Below are 20,987 nucleotides of genomic sequence, written 5' to 3'. Positions count from 1 at the left end.
AAGAAGAGTGTGCTTTCTCCACTACAGAGAACCACTTTCCTTGGTGTGGTATGGGATTCAGTCACGATGCGAGCCATACTTTGCCCGTTCGTGTAGCTGTTATCCTCGCAACCACAAAAGAGTTGAAGCTAGGCCAGCCACGCACTGTGAAACAGTTCGAGAAACTGTTGGGCCTCATGGCAGCAGCGTCCAATGTGATACCCTTTGGCCTACTGTACATGAGACTCTCGCAGTGGTGGCTCAGAACCAGAGGGTTCTCCCCGAGGGGAAACCCACTTTGTATGATCAAGATCACGCGGCAGTGTCTCCGCGCCTTGGTTATATGGAGGAATACTGGTTCCTATCTCACATGAGCAGTCACGCATTGTGAAACAGTTCGAGAAACTGTTGAGCCTCAAGCAGCAGCGGTCAATGTGATACCCTTTGGCCTACTGTATATGAGACTCTCGCAGTGGTGGCTCAGAACCAGGGGGTTCTCCCCGAGGGGAAACCCACTTCGTACGATCAAGATCACGCGGCGGTTTCTCCGCGCCTTGGTTATATGGAGGAATTATTGGTTCCTGTCTCACGTGAGCAGTCACGTATTGTGAAACAGTTTAAGAAACTGTTGGGCCTCATGGCAGCAGCGTCCAATGTGTTACCCTTTGGCCTACTGTATATGAGACTCTCGCAGTGGTGGCTCAGAACCAGAGGGTTCTCCCCGAGGGGAAACCCACTTCGTACGATCAAGATCACGTGGCAGTGTCTCCGCGCCTTGGTTATATGGAGGAAATACTGGTTCCTTTCCCAGGTTCCGGTGTTGGGAGCTCTTTGCCATCGAGTTGCTATATCGATAGATGCTTCCCTCACCGGCTGGGGAGCGGTATTGGGAGGCCACTCATCTCAGGGCCTGTGGAGGAGTCATCATCTTTTTGGCACATAAATTACCTGGAGATGATGGCAGTCTTCAATGCGTTGAGACATTCCTCCCAGACCTGAGGGACCATCATGTGCTTGTCCTTACAGACAACACGTCAGTGGTCTCTTACATAAATATGTAGGAGCAGACATCCTGTTGAGGCAGGGGCTGAGGCCCGGGGAATGGAGGCTCCACACCGAGGTGGTGGAGCACATTTTGGGGGGTTTATGGCCTAGGCACAAGTGGATCTGTTCACGTCTCAGGATACGACGCATGGTCCACTTTGGTTCTCCCTCACACACCGTTGTGGTATGGACATGGCCGAGGCTACGTCTGTACATCTCTCCCCGATTATTCTGCTCCAAGGAGTTCTGGAGAAGGTCCGCCGGGACGGAATAAGTCTACTATTTGTAGAACCGTACTGGCCGGTCTGATTGGTTCTCAGACCCGGTGTCTCTACTCGATGGCTCTCCCTTGGAGATTCCAGTCAGGAGGGACCTTTGGTTTTAAGTGGGAGGGGTGACCCTTCACCCCAGCCCAGATATATGGAACCTGTGGGTTTGGCCTCTGAGGGGGCCAAACTCATTGACTTGGTCTCTCAACTGAGGTTGTGGAGACCATACTTCACTCCAGAGCTCTCTCCACGAGGAAACTTTATGTATTTAGTGATGGGTTTTCACTTCATATTGCGGGTCTCGGGCCCAGTTACTGCCCGATTGGTACAGTGCTGGAGTTACTGCTTGCTTGTTTTTCCACAGGGTTATCCCCTTCCACACTGAAGGTGTACGTGGCAGCCTTAGTGCCTACATGTCCCTTTTGGTGGTATTTCCCTGAGGAGGGGGAGAAAGGGGGGGACCTTTGGTTGTTTCCTCCGTGGTGATTTTAGACCAGGACAGGAGTATGGCGGCTTAGAAGCCTTATTATATATATGTAGATATCCCTGTAGGGTGTGGTATGCGGCAGGCTGGTCCTCTCCGCTCACATTCGTAAGGTTTTGCAACTTCGACCTGGGTGCTTCCCCAGGTTCTCCAGTTCTCTTGTCTTAGTTGTGCAGTATTCACACAGACAGGTTCTGGTTCGTATGGCGTGTTGGGCATTCTCGTTCCCAAAGCGTCATTGACGCATCGCGAGTTCCCTCGAAAGGGAACGTCTCAGGTTACGACTGTAACCATAGTTCCCTGAGAAGGGAACGAGACGATGCGTCACTTTGCCATACTTACTACATCCCTGTGATCGACTTGCTTCGGCCCTTTTCGAAGCTAGCGCGGTTCTAAACCGGATGTCCTTTATCCTTTCCTGGTCGTCACGTCACCCGCCCGTGACGCCCACTCTCGCCATTGGACTAGTTGACATAGGTGCTTCAGACGCAATCACGCAGGAGCGTTCCCAAAGCGTCATTGACGCATCGTCTCGTTCCCTTCTCAGGGAACTATGGTTACAGTCGTAACCTGAGACGTTTCCCACTGTCTCTTCTGACAAAAAGCCACTGAACCGCTGAACCGATTCACTAGAATGAATCAGAGTATTCAACCCAACATGAGGACCGTTTAGAATGATCCGATTCAGTACTTTAAATTTGACTTTCAAAATGAGAAAAAGTGCCTTAAGGAAGAACGATTCAGTAGAATTAATTGGATTTCAAACGCTAGGCTGCATGAAAGAGAGGATCAGTATATGAATCAGACTCTCTACACGAGGTGCGCTTATGAACTGATTCACTAGAATAAATTGAACTTTCAAACGCTTTATATGATTGTTTGAACAGATTCTCTAGAATGAATTTCACCTTCAAATGCTGAATACAGTGTGAGTTGGTAGGCTAAGTGAGAAAGCACTGTTTAGGTGCATTTGATATTTCCCTCCACATTGACTAGTTGGAAAAAGTAGCCGGTATTTGAAAATCAAGCTGGCCTACTACTTTTTATTTAGTTACTCCCCAACACTGCAGCTATGAATCAGACAAACTGAGTCCTGGAATCACCTACTGGGCCTGCTTGTGTACATAAATCGCTTAGAAGCCTGAAGTGGAAAGTGTGTGGCTGCAAATCCAGTCTGCTAAAATCCTCCTCTCCGCTTCTTATCTCTGTGGGACACAGGATAACAGAGAGCTTCCAACCCCATCCCTGTAATGGATAGATCACCACAGCCTCACAGCTGCAGCTCCTATTTGCTATACAAGCAAAAATCCTTGACCGGCACGCTGAAGATGCCTTACAATACTGATAATGTTGTTTGTCTCCTAATTACAGTTTTCTGGAGGCAATTTGACTGAGATATTTTATGCACAATCACAACAGCAATCAACCGCTTTGTGTTCTGAATGGCACGTTGGTCAAAAGCCCCCCTAAATGCTTCTGAAATGAAAAGAGCAATCTGATGTATTTATTAGGACTCTGAGAGGAAAATCACATCTTGACATGTTGCTGAAGTACAGTATGGTAGCAGCAAAGGCAGAATTTGCTGAACGGAGCTGTAAGTGAACGTCATGTTGAAAGCTGAGGTGGATATCCTGTCTCTTGACATCTCCTAAACTTAGCCTTTGCTATACAGTTTCTGAAGATAACCGAAGAGAAACTGTCATCATGAGATATAGTTTCATATCAAATCATCAGGACACAAAGCAGAAAACATTTTGAAACCGGAACAATCGCTGAACGTACTGATAAAGCCACTGGACGCTGCAGTGGTTGGGTTCGGGCAAGATGTCTTTTAAAAGTCTCCTGATATCAAGGAAGATACAATGGGTTCTGGCTCCGGCGGCCCTGAGAAGTGTCACTAGTGAAATCGGTCTGTTCTGTTGCTATGGAGTCGCAGGTTGGAAAGCCCATGAGACCATCGCTACCCAAGCAGTGGATGGGAGAAAACCTGAATCTGCGCATAATGTGGCGTGTCTGAATAATGCTGACCTAAAAACTCTTTTAAGAGGCACATAAATTATTGTCAAAACTCCTAGAGGATTTTAAGTTCCCAAGGGATGCTGGAGTCACTTTAGCTTTGAATTTTACAAACATCATTTTAGGGGGAGTTTTGTTTTCTTTAATAAACATGATATTTCTAGCTTATATGCAGATAAATAAACAGTCACCCATTTTCCATTTTGCATCACTTGTCTTGCATTGTCGTTTTTATTAGTTATAGACTGATACATTGGATAAACCAATAAATTGGCCACTATTTGACCATTTTGATATCACTTTGTATCACTACTCTTTCTTAAAATGTGCTTGTCTATGTTCTAAGACTGATATATTCGCTAAACTGATAAATCAGCCATTTTGACTAGCAACATATACCAATAATAATGTTAATGGATAATGGATAATTTGTGCAAAAACTTTTTTTGTAGGGGAAATTGATTTCCGTGTATATGTGTACATCTAAATAACTATAACTTCCCCTGAATAATTGATTCTTGGTCGTTCAGTGGTCATATATTTCTGAATAATAACCGTTCCCCATGGCAACGCTGCATTAGTGAGTATGTTTCCTAGCTGCATGTGTTCCTTAAGTAATATGATCAAAGAAAAGCAAATCAATATTTCACATCCCAGTATTTGCAGTATTTAAATGTTAAGTATCTAACAATGATGGTCTTTGTCGCAAAATAAACCTCCTCAATAAGTTAATTATCCCTGACTTTACATTATACTATACTTGTCACATATATATCAGCCACTCTGCTCTCTAGATATCGGTTTTACCCTTTAAAACCCGGTATTGGTTGACTATCTCAGCCTGAAGCTTAAAAAGTTTTTTTTTTTTTTTTTTTACTAAATGATAAGATGGAATCAAATGAGTATTTCTCAACTAATTTTACTGATTGGATAGTGTGCACATCACACATAGCCTATCAAATTGTGATGAGGTGTTATTTTTTTTTTCTTCTTGTACAGTAGCCTATACTGAGGTCTCTTTAACTTTGGGCATCGTTTGTACTTCCTAGTGATACCGACATCATTAAGCCAACGTTTAAATGATCGACCTCACAGAAAGAAAGAAAAAAAGAAAAATCCAAGTCCAAATTAATATTTATGTCTAAACATCCATTCAGATTCTATACATCCCAAGCTTTGACTATAGAAGCATACAGAAGCGTTTCCGATCAATATTGAGAAACAGGAGAAGTTGCCAAGAGCTTGTCCGTCAGCAACCTCACATCTCCAGCATCACAGCTCGTCAAGTGTGGGCTCTGTCCGGCTATACAAACTTCGGAGTTCCTTTTTTTGTCTTTAAAGTCAAAAAACCTATAATGAAAACTGTATTTTGTAATGAGGAAACTATAGGGACAAAAACGGACGCGTACTGGAGAGATAACAAAGGTGCGTACTTACAGCATCCGGCGCACTTTTTCCTTTCTTTGGCTCTTTATCCTTTGTCCAAAAGGATATAATTCTCCGTAGAATCGCTCGGGTTTGTCGAGTAGTCCAAACAGAGAAGGGAGTGACACCTTTAGCACTTCTTCAGGGGAAGAGGACTGTGTATTCCGCATGTGTGGACAGTGTTAAATGCGCAGCATCGACCCGAACGCGCAACACACACACACACATACACACATACACTCGCAGGGGAGGAAGGAAATATTTGCGCTGGATTCAGGGGCTCTTCTAACACTAATGCAGGCGGAGCCACGGTCCCCCAACTAACACACCTGCATCTAGCGCCAACACGTTTGAATTAGTTTTTGTTTTTTTTAGCATTTACGAGTTTAAAAATAAATGTTTAAATAAATTATACGTTTGTTTTAAAATTACTATTTCATGTTGGTTCGTGTAAATGTTTCAGGATTGTACTTAAAATAGACCTTAAGTAATTTTGCATATTCCCTCTAGACAGATGTGAGTCTAATGAACTTAGAAAGTCAGACAGACAGACATCGATAGATAGATAGATAGATAGATAGATAGATAGATAGATAGATAGATAGATAGATAGATAGATAGATAGATAGATAGATAGATAGAAAGATAGATAATAGATAGATAGATAGATAGATAGATAGATAGATAGATAGATAGATAGATAGATAGATAGATAGATAGATAGATAGATAGATAGATAGATAGATAGACAAACAGTTAGACAGATAGATAGATAGATAGATAGATAGATGGATAGATGGATAGATGGATAGATAGATAGATAGATAGATAGATAGATAGATAGATAGATAGATAGATAGATAGATAGATAGATTGACAAACAGACAGACATATAGATAGACAGACAGACTGACAGATAGATTGAAAGACAGACAGACAGACATCGATAGATAGATAGATAGATAGATAGATAGATAGATAGATAGATAGATAGATAGATAGATAGATAGATAGATAGATAGATAGATAGATAGATAGATAGATAGATAGATAGATAGATAGATAGATAGATAGATAGATAGATAGATAGATAGATAGAAGAATGTTTGTTGTGTATGGCTGCTGTTATACATTGGGTTATTGAGCACCACATCCGAACTGAGCCAAACTCGAGAAGATTGCAATGTTCTGCACTAACAATGAACGTGCTGCATTGTGTGCGAAATAAAGGAGCCGCAAAATAAGATTTTAATAAGCATGAATAGATTTCATAATGGATCTGAGCCTTCTCTCTTTTTCTCCTTCGTCCCCTCCCTGTTTCCCCATCTCCCTATTTTCTCTCTCTTTCTCTTGTTGTCTAGATGCATTAATCACCGTAACCTCCTAGATGTCTCCACCTTCATTTGTCTTTGATTTCTCCGTCAGTCAGAAGTGGGACAGCGTCTGCAGTAACAAGTCTGTCTTCTTAACTCTCTCCTACTGTACACCCTTTACAACCCACATCGTCCAGAACCCACAAAACTGGGTCTCTGACTGTGATATAATTGGAAGCTGGGGAGTGAAGACATTTACTGACTCCAAACCTGTATGAACTTCTTTCTTCTGCAGAACACAAAAGAAGATATTTTGAAGAATGTTGGGGGTCCAAGTGTTGTTTTGAACGCCATTATGAATATTATTTTAAAATATATATTATTTCAGGTTCCACAGAAAAAAGAAAGTAAAGCAAGTTTGGAAAGGCATGAGAGTGAGCAAATTGTTTTTAGCTGAACTATGCCTTTAAGCACATAGTGTTTGAATCTTTTCTTTCTCAAAAGCAGATTACAAATGTGCGAATAATATGTAACAGGATGCTTCATGAGGGATTTCAAGGTTATTTAGACAAAGTTCTAAAACAAACTGTATTCAATAATAGAAGCAACTGCAATAGTATTCTTTACCTCACATCTTTTTGCCCTAGATTGGTGGGTTTCAGCTGTGAGACACAGTGTTCTGTTGCTCAGCCGGAGAGTATCAGCTGTGCCTCTGGCCTACATTAAACTGACCTGTTTTCTTATCGTCATCATCATATATTTAGGGATATTGATGATCACTGCAAAAACCCTCAAGTCTGCATTATAGGTAGATTAAACAGGAGTTATGGTTAATACGCCTATTGGCGATCAAATGACATTATAATGTGGTTTAGGCAGGTTTGACGCAAGTTATTTTGCATAAATTCTTAGGCAAGTTCGTACACTGCTCTCAAGGGTGTTTCATGGGTAATATCACAGCAGCAAGTCTGCCATCCGGTGGCCTCGGTGAGGAATGATCTCAAACCTGAAAGCTGGAGCTGTTTTAGTGTAAGAAAGTGCTTTATATACAAAGAGAGATGTATTGAAAATATGTAAATGTATTTATTGAACAATTTATTGTGGCTGTAGACTTGAGTTGTTGTACAGGGGGACTTGAAACAAACGTCTGCAGTACAAACACAAGACGTGACACGGTGCAAAGACTACAAGGAGAGTCCAGGACAGAGGAGAATGAGAAGAGGAGGGATTTAGAAGCACTTCCTGTGGACAATTGAGGGTCCGGCCTCTTCGTACTCGTCTTTGCTGATCCACATCTGCTGGAAGGTGGAGAGGGAAGCCAGGATGGAGCCGCCGATCCAGACGGAGTATTTACGCTCAGGAGGGGCAATCATCTGTGGTGGACAAAGGAACATTTAATAAATGCCATTATAAATGATAATAATCATAATACAGTTTGAAACACATTTCTCAAAACTCTTCACACAGTTCTCCTAACCAACTTTCAACTTGGCACAAATGATTATTATAAATTACAAAACATATTTTATATTTGAATAATAATTACATTTATTAATATTATTAAAATATCAATCATCCATAATTGCAATAATAATGATAATATATTAGAATATTATCAATCACAATATTAGTATTACTATTCATCCATAGTGCACATTGGAATCTGGTGTAGAAACAATTTTCACTCAGATATAACTAATATATAATCGTTATAGTTAATGTTCTTGATGTGAACGGGTCTTTAGTCCAAAATGAACTAGTCCTAAACTGTACCTTGATCTTCATGGTGCTGGGAGCCAAAGCTGTGATCTCTTTCTGCATCCTGTCACCGATACCAGGGTACATGGTGGTACCACCGGACAGTACGTTGTTGGCGTACAGATCCTTACGAATGTCAATGTCGCACTTCATAATGCCGTTGTAAGTGGTCTCATGGATGCCAGCAGACTCCATACCTACAGACAATGTCATTTAGATGATGAATGGGAATGGATTATACATGAAACATACTTCCATTTAAGTAGATTTCATATGCAGTAGCATGCTGATTACATAATAGCGCTGATTTCATTAAGGGAAGAACTGCTGGTGAGCCACTGTCCTATCAGCTCTATTGGATAAGGAAACAGTGATTGATGTACAATATCAAGACTAAGAACCCTGTACACCATAAATAGCCCGTCAGCCTCTGGCCATATACTGAAACGCTCCTAATTAGTTCCTGACAAAAGGTGATCCGTCACTGTGTCGCCTCTCTTAAAAGCGCACTGTAATGTAAGAGATATCGCTTCAAAATGCAGCTGTTTGAATTTTTCCCTGTGGGAATCTTGACCGCTTTGCTGTGTCTGTGGAAGGTGGGTTTAATTGTGTTGCCGCACATAGACTGATGTGCTGCATGTGCAAATGATTGAGAATTATTAATAACATGAATTTTTCATCAATGGGAATCTAGGCTTGGCAATGGCTCAAAAGGGAGAATATATTTTGAGAGTGGGCTTAGCGGTTCATTGTAGGACCCGTTTTAGAATGGCTAGAAACTTGAATGAATAATTGATTAAAAAACAAGGCATAATGTAGGGATATTCAAAGCTTGTCTATCATTAAGAAGAAACCTAGTCTAAAATCCTAAAGGAATGTGAACATGATTCTATGGAAGCCCTTTTTTCTGTCTTCTCAAGAGCTATGATTATGCAGATTAAATAGTTTTTGGCTGACCAGAAAAATAATGAACAAGGAGAAAATGTACTCGTGCTGATGGGAAAGTAACCACTGGATTACTATATGAACATTATAATTTAGATCAAATCCTACATAAAACAAATAAGAATCCTCTAAAAAATAAAATAAAATTGAATTCAAAAATAATTATTTCCTGCTGAAAATGCTTAATTAAACAATTTTTATTTTAAAATAGTTATATTTATTATTATTATTTTATTTTATCTAAGCCTAAATAAATCAAATACACTGTAAACACTGTATCGACTTGGATGTTTAAGTCGTTTCAACTTAAACTACATTAAACTGACTTTAAAAAAGTAGTTAAATCTTGTATAACTTACATAAACAAATGGAAAATTGATAAACGTATTTTGATGAGTTAAAGCAATGTAAAAACATGTTGTCAACTTAGGATATTGATCATATATTTTTTTACAGTGTAAGAATCATCTAAAAATAAAATAATAATTATTTTCTAATGGAAACCGTGAAAATGTTAGTCTTTGTTAAACTATTTTTAAATATTGTTATATTTTTATCATTTAGATCTAATCCTAATTTCATGAAGTAAGAATTGTCTAAAAATAATAATAATAAAATAATTACTATTTCCTACTGGGAAAAGTGAAATTGTTACTCTTTATTAATTTTTATTTTATTTGACTGTTAGAGATATTAGGAAAAAACCTAAAACATTTTTGTTTAAATTATATATCCTATAGCCTAGTTTCAAGGATTCATTCCGATAGTATTTTTGACTAGGGAAAGAAAACATCCAGAACCAAGAAGTAGGCTACAAAAAAGGAAGCAATTATTCAAACGGACTAATAAGAAACTGACCGATGAAAGATGGCTGGAAGAGGGTTTCTGGACAGCGGAACCTCTCGTTACCAATGGTGATGACCTGTCCGTCGGGTAACTCGTAGGACTTCTCCAGAGATGAGGAGGAGGCGGCGGTGGCCATCTCATTTTCAAAATCAAGAGCCACGTAGCACAACTTCTCCTTAATGTCACGAACAATCTCCCTCTCGGCTGTAACAGCGAGTTAGAAAGGTGTTAAAATTCATTTAAACTAAGTGTTAAAGTAGTACAGCAACTGGTAGCTACAGTTCGCTTTTCGCAGTTACTAGTGTTGACCATAAGGTGGTGCTGTTTAGCTAATGAAGATATCACTACAACAGCGTAAACGGTACATTAAGAAGTCTTACGATACGTATAAAATAAGCAAAATCTTACATTTGAGATACGGTTTATTATCTATTACTCGAATGAATTCAAAATTAACCGTCTATCAATTATAATTTATGTGAAAACTGCAGAAAGAGTTAAATTACCAGTGGTGACGAACGAATAGCCTCTCTCAGTCAGGATTTTCATCAGGTAGTCAGTCAGGTCTCTGCCGGCCAAATCCAATCTCATGATGGCATGTGGAAGTGCGTAACCCTCATACACGGGCACATTGTGGGTCACACCATCACCAGCGTCCAGCACAATACCTGGAACAAATCAAAAAAGCATGAAAACCAAACAGATGCAGTTTAAAAACAACTATTATAGTCAATGTGTGCAATGCTAACCTGTGGTACGGCCAGAGGCGTACAGGGAGAGCACAGCCTGGATGGCCACGTACATAGCCGGAACGTTGAACGTCTCAAACATGATCTGAAATACAGATAGAAACCAATTATTACTAAGTATTATGGACATAATTCTATTAATGCAATGATTTTAAAGTCATTAAAAGGGCTTGCCTGGGTCATCTTCTCCCTGTTGGCCTTAGGATTTAGAGGAGCCTCAGTCAGGAGGACGGGGTGTTCCTCAGGGGCCACACGGAGCTCATTGTAGAAAGTGTGGTGCCAGATCTAAGACAGTAGTATTGTATTTTTCATTACATATGGAGAAACAATATATTTTCAGTTTATAAGGTTTTAAAATGCAGTCACTTTTACTGTTGTTCAGCAGACTTTTGTGGGCAAAATCTATGAGGTTCTATTTGTGCCAAAAAGCAATCGACTGCTTTGTACCATACATTTGTTCATGTCTACAGTTATTGCATACTTATTAATATAAGTGTGTACACTAAAAAAAATGATACTTTAAAATAACTGAATTCAGTGGTTCCAGTTCCACACAACAAACTTATTTTTTATTAACATTAAAGGTTTATTTTTAATCTGCAAAATCCTTGTGTTGTGACAACACAACATAGGAAGAATCTATGTAAAATAGTTATGTCCAACCAACTCAATTCAATCACGTCGCTGTAACTTAAACTGGTTACGTTTTCTGAACATGTTTTGGTCTAGTAAAAACTCTGAACAGTATAAAAGGTTTTTTTTTTTTTTTTTTTTTTTTTTTTTTGAAGTGTAGACTATTTATTGATAGGTATGTTATTTTTTGTTTCATCTTGTTCTGTCATCTTCCAAAAATTATGGTGTTCCATTTGTGCCAATTTTTTAAAAAACATTTTGTACACTACTTTTGTCTACGCTACTGTCATTGCTGTTGTTTTATTTGTCATCCTCCCTGGCACTGCTCTCAGTGAACGTGCTGAAATGCATTTTACAGATATACAGGTAAACAAATAGAACGTTTAGATTTTTTTAAATAACGAGTCTTAATGAATATCATGACAAAGATGTATACCTTGGGACAATAGATTTATTCATTTATAGAACAGAAAAATAAATGTAAGGTTTTAGGAAACTCATTATTGAAAAAATCGAAACATTCTATTTGTACACTGTAAAAAAATATTGTTGGTTTAACTTAAAAAAGTAAGTAACCTGGTTGCCTTAAAATCTTCAGTTTAATGAAATAAAAAAATTGAGTTAATACAATGAAGGAGCTTGGTTTGATCAACACAAACTCAATTTATTATGTTATCTGAACTACATAAATCAAAAAGTTGATTTGACAAAAAACAATAATGACTTTTTTTTCTTTTTTTTTACAGCGTATCTGTAAAATGCCTTGCAGGACCTTCATTTAGACCTTATAAAGCATAAAACTGAACTTTTTCTGGAATTTGCTGTGGTGACCAACAGAAAGACGCTTTGTTTGCTTCATCTCCATGCTATTGACAATAGAAAATTAATTTTGCTGAAATTTCGTTATCGTTACTGCACTTTTACTCCTTAAAAGTTAATAATTCTAAGGTTTACCTTCTCCATGTCGTCCCAGTTGGTGATGATGCCATGCTCAATGGGGTATTTGAGGGTGAGGATGCCTCTCTTGCTCTGGGCCTCGTCTCCTACATAGCTGTCTTTCTGACCCATACCGACCATGACACCCTAAAGGAAGAGACCATAAAACAATCCGTCACAATCTACACATTCAGGGTGCCATTTTCGCCCCAACTTATAAATTGTCAATATGTTTGATTCAAATAAGCACTTGCATTCCTTTTCTAGAGTGCATGTTTGATGATAAACATGAAAAATAAAGACTGATGCTAGCAGAGTGTCGTCTTTACAGGTCAAGGGTCAAAGTCTAAGTACTGTGACTTAAGATGTGCTTTACTGAGTGGATCAAAGTAAGGCTAAGCCCCAGATGGCATCAGTGAACGTGGTGGTCTCACCTGATGGCGGGGTCGGCCCACAATGGAGGGAAACACGGCCCTGGGGGCGTCGTCACCGGCAAAGCCGGCCTTCACCAGACCTGAGCCATTGTCGCACACCAGAGCGGTGGTCTCTTCCTCGTCACACATGTTTGCTTACACAGCTGTTGTTTGAACACCAGTGGCACGGGGAGCAAACACATGAAGCCCGTTAAAAAGCAGAAGGATTTGCTCTTGCCTAATAAATGCTTGTCGAATTTATGTAGCACTTGAAGCTAAATGTAAATGATTAATCTTCTGTGCTTAAAAAGAGATTTCTGACAACTTGTGTTATTCAGTCCGACCCTCCCTTCGGCAGACTCGCAATGTGCTATAAATAATACATATTTTATTATTATTTGATATCTTGAGTTGAACATAAAAAGCTTTATATGCATGTAATATTTTTATTGTGCTGCTTCTGTTGTTACGAAGATGCAAAATGTTCACTGCTCTACTGTGTATGTACCAAATAATTCATTAAAATATTAATTATTATACTGTATGACTTTATTTCTTCTGCAGAACACAAAAGAAGATATTTAAAGTGCTTTTTGGGCCCTTCAGTGAAAGCCAGTGACTTTCAATATACACTACTGTTCAAAAGTTTGGGGTTGGCAAGATTTTTTAAACGTTTTAGAAAGAAGTCTCTTATGCTCACCAAGGCTGCATTTATTAGATCAAAAATACAGTAAAAACTAATATTGTGAAAAATTATTAGAATTTAAAATAAGTTTTTTTATTTTAATATATTTTAAGATTTAATTTATTCCTGTGATGCAAAGCTGAATTTTCAGCATCATTAATCCAGTGTCACGTCATCCTTCAGAAATCATTCTAATATGCTGATGCTCATAAAACATTTCTTATTATTATCAATGTTAAAAACAGTTGCTCAATAGTTTCATGGAAACAGTGATAACATAGTGTTTCTTTTTTTTCAAATTCATTTGATGAATAGCAAAAGAACAGCATGTATTTGAAATAGAAATCTTATGTAACATTATAAATGTTTTTACTGTCACTGTTGACCAATATAATGCATCCTTGCTAAATATTAGTTTAAAAGTATTCATTTCTATTATTATAAAGTATTAATTTCTTTAAAAAAAAGAAGCTTTCTGACCCCAAACTTCTTCACAATAGAGTTTGGATGAAAACAGTTCTTCAAAATATATTATTTTGTGCTCCACAAAGTCATGCAGGTTTGGAACAACATGAATGCGAGTGCCGTAGATGATTAGAATGTTCCGTTTTCGGTGAACTAAGAAACCTATCCAAAAACCAAGCTTCGCTACACTATCTGCTGTAGTCCAACAAACCATTTAACATTAAAATCCATTGAAGTACACTCACCCGGGAGAGCTTGCACAAGAGGCCTGGAAAACTTGCTCCCTCGAGAGCGGTAGAAAATAAGAGAGTGAGCATCCAGTTCACCTGCTCCCATATTTATATAGGAGCCGTGTCACCAGGGCTTCAGAACCTCAGGCCTTTTTAGGACACATTACAAACCTACATCACTCAAAGGTGGGCCGTCCCATGTGAAGATGAGGTATTGGATTGGGTCTCACAATGGATACTGTCGACAGACAGTTGCATTTAATATTAGAAGATAATTTATGGCTCTCGAGGACAGCGTGGACTATTGTTGGAAAGAGAGGTTGCCAGTTCACTGGGAGAGAATGGCATCCCAGAGGCCGTTATAAATAAGACACCATGCATTGGTCATAATGGACGAATGGCCATTTGTCTGTTGTCTGTTATCTGTCAGTTGTGAGGAACTTCTAGCTGGCCTTCAAAGGAAATGCGGATTGTCGCCCCATATGGGTGTGGACGTTACACCGGGAACCAAAGCCTACCAAATGAGGAATGATTATCAGTGTCTCTTCCTAAAAGAAAGTCATGGCCTCTAGGAAACTGTCAATGTGCCACACTTTGTGATGTTTGTAAGGCTGTTGTTTGTGTGGGAGGTCTAACAATTACATGGACACAAAAGCGACTTGATTGCATAGTGTCAAGAAAACGGTATTGTGCTATTGACTATGTTGACTTTTTTAACTCCACAAATCCCATTTTTTATGTCTTAGACATGTTTGATCAAGTTTTAAACACATCAAATAGTGATTATGGCCTGTCCCAACTTTAAACTCTAAACTTTAATTCACTGTGGTAAAAAAAAATACTTTTAATTATGAACTAACAATATATTACATAAAATCAGCTAAATATAATATATTGAAATTTTAAAAATGCTTTCGATAATTGAAATATTTATCAAATAAATTATGAATATTAGATGAAATACTTAAACAAAACAAAAAACTCAAAAATGAGAAATGTTGCCTTGCCAAATATTCAATTTTCTCGTTATTTTTGTCAACCTTCAACCCTGTTATCAAATTATTTTTTAGAAAATGATACATTGTGCTTTAATTTATGTTCAGTATGTGCACATTATATACATTATATAATATATAAAATATTGCATACCAATATATATAATATTTATGTCAATACATATATATATATTTATGGGTCTGACAGGGCCTGAACCAAGTAATTGGGCCTATACCACTAGTAAATATATTTCTCATGCCAAAATAGCTTTTATTTGAGGTCATAACAATAACACAATCATTGGATCACTCATATTGCGTCTTAAGGTCAAATGTTAGCCAAAGTTTACATTTTCAAAGGCAGCCGGCCATTTGCATTCTTTAGCTCACACTGAGATAATCCCAGTCTCTCTCGTTTGACTCTCCAGAGGCCTGAAGTTTGGCCACGTGTCAGTTGGAGGCCACCCAGTAACGCACAGTAGCGACAGTCTGCCACCTGGCCTTACATTCTACTAGTGACACACTGACAGACCCACCAGCATTGACTGTAGATGGTAAAACAGCTACTCGCACATACATGCGCGCACACACACACACACACACACACACACACACACACACACACACACACACACACACACACACACACACACACACACACACACACACACACACACACATTTATAAGCTGCTTTCCTCATGGGGACCAAAACATTTCAGATATTGCCAAATTTTGTCGCCATAACACATAGTATACCTGAATCACACACAAATATTTGCTCATGTTGTTATCACTGGTACTATTTTCTCTTATACTATTATTTTAAAGGAATATTCAAGGTTAAATAGTTGAGTATTTATATCATCAATGGCATGCCAGTGAAAAAGCAGAAACATACAATGGTTGCCTCATAGACTTCCATTGTAAGTACACTGTAAAAGCATTTTCTGTTTGTTTTACACACTGCAGATGCTGTCAATAAAGCTCAACTTATAATAACCTGAAATATACATTTACATGCTGACTGGAGCTTATGATTATAGAGCAGTATATACTGTGTACTGCCTGCTATTTATAAAAACAGAATGCAAAACTACACATTATGCACCAATCAATTATTAAACCAATAATTGGTATTATTCAATAAAAAATATTATTATTTCACATTTATCATGTTTAATGGTGTCCAGTTATTTTGGAATTAAAAAACAGAATATCTGAACATTTGCCAGTTAGAACAAATTATGAGTCAAGCTAAATAATGAATGACTGAACAAATGAATAAATAAAACTGAATAAATAATAGACATCAAGAGTCACGATAGAGATTTAAATAAATAAAAAAATGGTTGCATACTGCTCGATTTGCCAAATGTCATCCAGATATTCTATTTTATATATATTTGCATATGTATGATGTACATTCTATTTTACAGCAGAAATATTAAGAGTATTGCTATTCTAAACATAGTCACTGTATAAATAAACTTTGACCGTATGCTGTTTCTCTAAGTCCAAATGGCCCTATAGGGACAACAGTGGACAGCAAGAATGTTGGTACATGTGTTTGTACCCAAACAAATGTACAAATATGCCAACAGCAAGTTAAATAAAGACACTCACTGCAGGACTGCATGCAATATTCAACAATAAAAAATAACTGCTATTGAGAAAACTGCTGGGTTCCCAAATGACTGACACTTTACTTTAGAGCCGTCACATGGCCGTTTCATCGGATTAGAGATTCAGCCTTCCTAGCAACACAGACTTTACACATACAGTACTTCACACATGCACACACATGGTTCTGACAAAAGGTTTTGTCATGTCTAACTTCTGAAGATTTGACCCCACAGTAAAGCCACACACCTGTGTTTACTCACACAAGAGCCAGGGTTTCTCTAGTGAATAAACACCATTTTATGGTTCCACATTCAAGAGCCTCTGTTGCTGTTGGATCATGTGACCAGTCCTCTGCTCTTCTGCTGCCACTGCCTTTGTCTCATAGCTGAAATGCCTCCTCACTAAACATAGATGCATCCGTTCTCAATGGTGCAATTGAGTTCAGAATGAGTTGCACAATGATATCTTTGAAGAATATTTTATTGTTTAAAGGTTGCTCAGTTATGCAATTGTTAACATACAGTAAGACTATGTAAATTTGGGGGGAAAATACATTTCTTTTTAAAATTGCTGACTTTTGATCACACAAAATGGAGCACAGTTTGTAACATTAACATGCTATACTATCTCTAATTGATGAAGGTGCTGTTACAGTACAGTGTCCCCATCACTACACTGGGGAATTAGGGTGAGCTCCCCCTAACTGGCCTCACTAACACCTCTTCCAGCAGCAACATGGTTTTCCCAGGAAGTCTTCCATCCTGGTACTGACCAGGCTCAACCATGTTACAGTTTTTCTCGATTGCTTAAACACATTTCTTGAAACTATGCCTCGTATTCTCAAAACTATAAACACAAATCCATAACGTCTCACCCAATTCCCCAAACATCCTATTTTCAGGTCAAAATGAAGCTCTACACTCAAAACTATTCACTGCTGAAAAACCAAACTTTGCCCTCGGACAGGACACACAAGCCCTCAAAATCACACACACTACAACATAGTCTAACATACTGGTGCAATAAATTCAAAACAACATTTCCAAAACTGGTAAGTTATGTTGCTTGTGGTTCCCCCCTCACAAACATTTTCACATGATGAACACAAAAGACACAACCAGTGGATACATTGGCACATTTTTATTCATACACAGAAAACACACACACACAATTATTTTATTTTTTTTGTTTTACTCTCTTTTTTTTTACTCTTTTTTTTTTTACTCCCTCGTCTAATTTTTTTAAAATATTTACTTACAGTAAGATGTGTGTGACCAACATATGACAGTAAAAGAGCACACACAAAACCATATTCTAATATGGAATTCGAATTGTATTGGAATGGTAAAGAGTGTTGGGACGTAACAGGAGGGCCTCCACTCAAGGATACAATATGATGGACACTTCTAAGAATGTTCCACATATGGTTGAAATACCATCATTGGCCTAGAAAGATAACATTCTGGGAGTCAAGACTATAAAGGAGAAAGGATGCCCTCCCTTCACTGTCACACTCTGCAGCCACTCTGTGACTGTATGACTGCTGGCCTTTTCTTGCAAGAAAATAAACCTCATCAAAGACTATTGGCAATGTTTGTCTCTTATTCAGTGATAGAATTTTGTTTGCCACCACACCTCCCTGAAGGTTTTCGAGGCGACGGTAAAGCGACTCAAATTTGGCCTTACTCGTAGCCGAGCCTCCCTCATAGTCATACCATTGACAAAGACATGGGCAACTAGAGTGGCTTGAATTTCATCTGAGACTGCTTGTCTTCTTGCCCTTGCCCTTCCTCCTCCTCATTCTTATCCCTCTTCCTTCATGTCTTTCTGGATCCATTGTTCCAAAACGCAATAAACTGATCTGGGTCCTTTTATATATCTATTGAAGGTTCTGATTGATGTGTGTTAAATTTTGACTCTAAGTGTTTCCACTTGGGTAATTGTGTGCTAACTGAGCTGAAGCTGTGCTGACTTGAGTGAACAATTTTGAATGCTAGTGCTTTCTAAATGACAACATGGTCTAAGCAATGAGAAATGAAGGGATTTGTGTGTAGAGTTTTGCAGTGACAGTTCAACAAATCTGACTCATGTGTCAAAACAGGGAATAGTGTTTATAGTTTAGTGAAATGGGTGTGCTTTTTGATAAATGGCGTTATGGTTTTGAAATTTTAGTTCAAAAGCCTGGTTATAGTGTTTAAGCAATCGAGAAAAACTGTAAGCTTCAGTGGGCAACCAGTCTTGGTCTCTTTAAGTGACTTTGAACGTGGCATAGTTGGTGCAAGAAGGGCTGGTCTTTTCATGCACAACCATCTCTAGGGTTTACAGAGAATGGTCTGAAAAAGAGAAAATATCCAGTGAGCGGCAGTCCCGTGGGCGAAAATGCCTTGTTGATCCCACAGAGGAGAATGGCTAGACTGGTTTAAGCTGATGGAAAGGCAACAGTAACTCAAATAACCACTCGTTACAACCAAAGTTTGCAGAAGAGCATCTCTGACTGAACGCACAATACGTCAAAAACCTTGAAGCAGATGAACAGCAGCAGAAGAACACAGCGGTGTCACTCCTGTCAGATAAGAACAGAAAACTGAGGATACATTTCACATGGGCTCACCAAAATTGGACAATAGAAGATTGGAAGTCATTGCCTGGTCTGATGAGTCTCGATTTCTGCTGCGACAATCAGATGGTAAGGTCAGACAACATGAAGTCATGGATCCATCCTGCCTTGTAAACGCTTCAGGCTGCTGGTGGTGTAATGGTGTGTTTGATATTTTCTTGGTACACTTTGGGCCCGTTTGTACCAATTGAGCATAGTCTACCTGAGTATTGTTGCTGACCATGTCCATCTCTTTATGACCACAGTAGACCTATAGCTACTTCCAGCAGGATAACACAGCTCAAATCATCTCAAACTGGTTTCTTGAACATGACAATGAGTTCACTAAACTCTAATGGCCTCTACAGTCACCAGATCTCAATCCAATAGAGCACCTTTGGCATGTGGTGGAACGGGAGATTCTCATCATGGATGTGCAGACGATAAATCTGCAGCAACTGCGTGATGCTATCGTGTCAACATGGAGGACCAAAATCTCTGAGGAATGTTTCCAGCATCACAAATAATTAAGGCAGTTCGGAAGGGAAAAGGGTGGGTATGGATGAATGTATGTATAGATAGAAAGATAGATAGATCTAGATAGATTACAATTGTTTCCTGTTTTGTTGAATATTAACAATGTCTGTAATACTCTGACCATGTCTCTGCAAAGCATTTAGTATCTTCCTTGTGACTGGGAGAACTACAGTATGTCAGAGAGAATTTTAATGTGCTTGTTATGGTGGGCCAGGAAGCCACATGAATTTTGAATAAACTGCCAGGAACTGCTTCAGAAGGCTGTTAAAAAGATATGCTAAAACAGATCTGTTTTAAGCTCTGCGATGCAACAGAAATGCTTCTGAAATTAGATTAAAATTGCTTTAATCCTTCAGGAATACCGAACCCCAGTTACAGAAAATGAGATGCATCAAGCTAGAGTTATTTTGTAGTGATATGCAGAACTGCAAAATCATTCACATGTCAAAAGTTCAACAATTCAGTGACTTGATTTCTATTAAAAGCGGCAACAAATCACCTCTGAACTTGTAAATGAGTAACTTAAAGTAATATGCAGCATGATTAGTTTAATGGGTTTATTATATTGATGATTAGTTTAATAGAAAACTATTTGAACAATTTGAAATGACACTTTCCCTGAATACGAAATAGGGCCTGAAATTCTATACAAAACGTTTGTAATTTTTCTAGCAATAAATATTAAATCTCTCTCACACAGACACACCATATCTAGATGATTTATAGGGGTTAATTGTGGTTCAGTCAGAGGATGAGCTTCATTTAGGCTTAAGGGTAAAAAAATGACATGGTTTGAATTATGTCACTGTTAAGAATAGTTCATTGCTAAGCACCATGTGTGAACACATCGCATACTGGGAGGCACCATGCTGGTGTAAATCTGTCTTCCAATTCAGGTTGATAAATCATAGAAAAACATTGTGTATAAAAGATGTATGCACATGCATGCATGCCCTGTGTGTCACATGTCCTGTAAACTCGGCATATGTGAACTCATGCAGACATGAATAATAAATGCGCTTCTGGCTCCATGCTGGGTTTCCTA

At 38.5% G+C, this 20,987-nt stretch overlaps 1 protein-coding gene across 1 annotated transcript; it reads right to left on the bottom strand.

Moving 5' to 3' along the window:
- Positions 1 to 7,593: 7,593 nt before the first annotated feature.
- Positions 7,594 to 14,319, bottom strand: acte1 (actin, epsilon 1). The gene is made up of 9 exons (XM_081355702.1): positions 14,206 to 14,319; positions 12,832 to 12,974; positions 12,416 to 12,544; positions 11,003 to 11,113; positions 10,829 to 10,913; positions 10,586 to 10,747; positions 10,092 to 10,283; positions 8,304 to 8,485; positions 7,594 to 7,903 (listed from the first exon to the last, which is right to left on the bottom strand). Exons 2-9 carry the CDS (start codon positions 12,958 to 12,960, stop codon positions 7,760 to 7,762), a joined length of 1,134 nt encoding a protein of 377 aa, XP_081211828.1. The 5' UTR covers positions 12,961 to 12,974; positions 14,206 to 14,319; the 3' UTR covers positions 7,594 to 7,759.
- Between the last annotated feature and the right edge of the window lie 6,668 nt (positions 14,320 to 20,987).

Source organism: Scardinius erythrophthalmus, assembly GCF_964197995.2.
Source record: "Scardinius erythrophthalmus genome assembly, chromosome: 24".
Classification (NCBI taxonomy): domain Eukaryota; kingdom Metazoa; phylum Chordata; class Actinopteri; order Cypriniformes; family Leuciscidae; genus Scardinius; species Scardinius erythrophthalmus.
The sequence above is the reverse complement of the archived record's forward strand: the minus strand, read 5'-3'. Positions and strand labels throughout refer to the sequence as shown.

Coding starts and splice junctions, on each gene's coding strand:
- acte1 (XM_081355702.1), bottom strand. CDS start 12,960: ATGTGTGACGAGGAAGAGACCACCGCTCTGGTGTGCGACAATGGCTCA. Junction 8,486..10,091: donor CTTCCAGCCATCTTTCATCG/GTCAGTTTCTTA, acceptor CATTGTCTGTAG/GTATGGAGTCTGCTGGCATC. Junction 7,904..8,303: donor CCAGCACCATGAAGATCAAG/GTACAGTTTAGG, acceptor TGTCCACCACAG/ATGATTGCCCCTCCTGAGCG.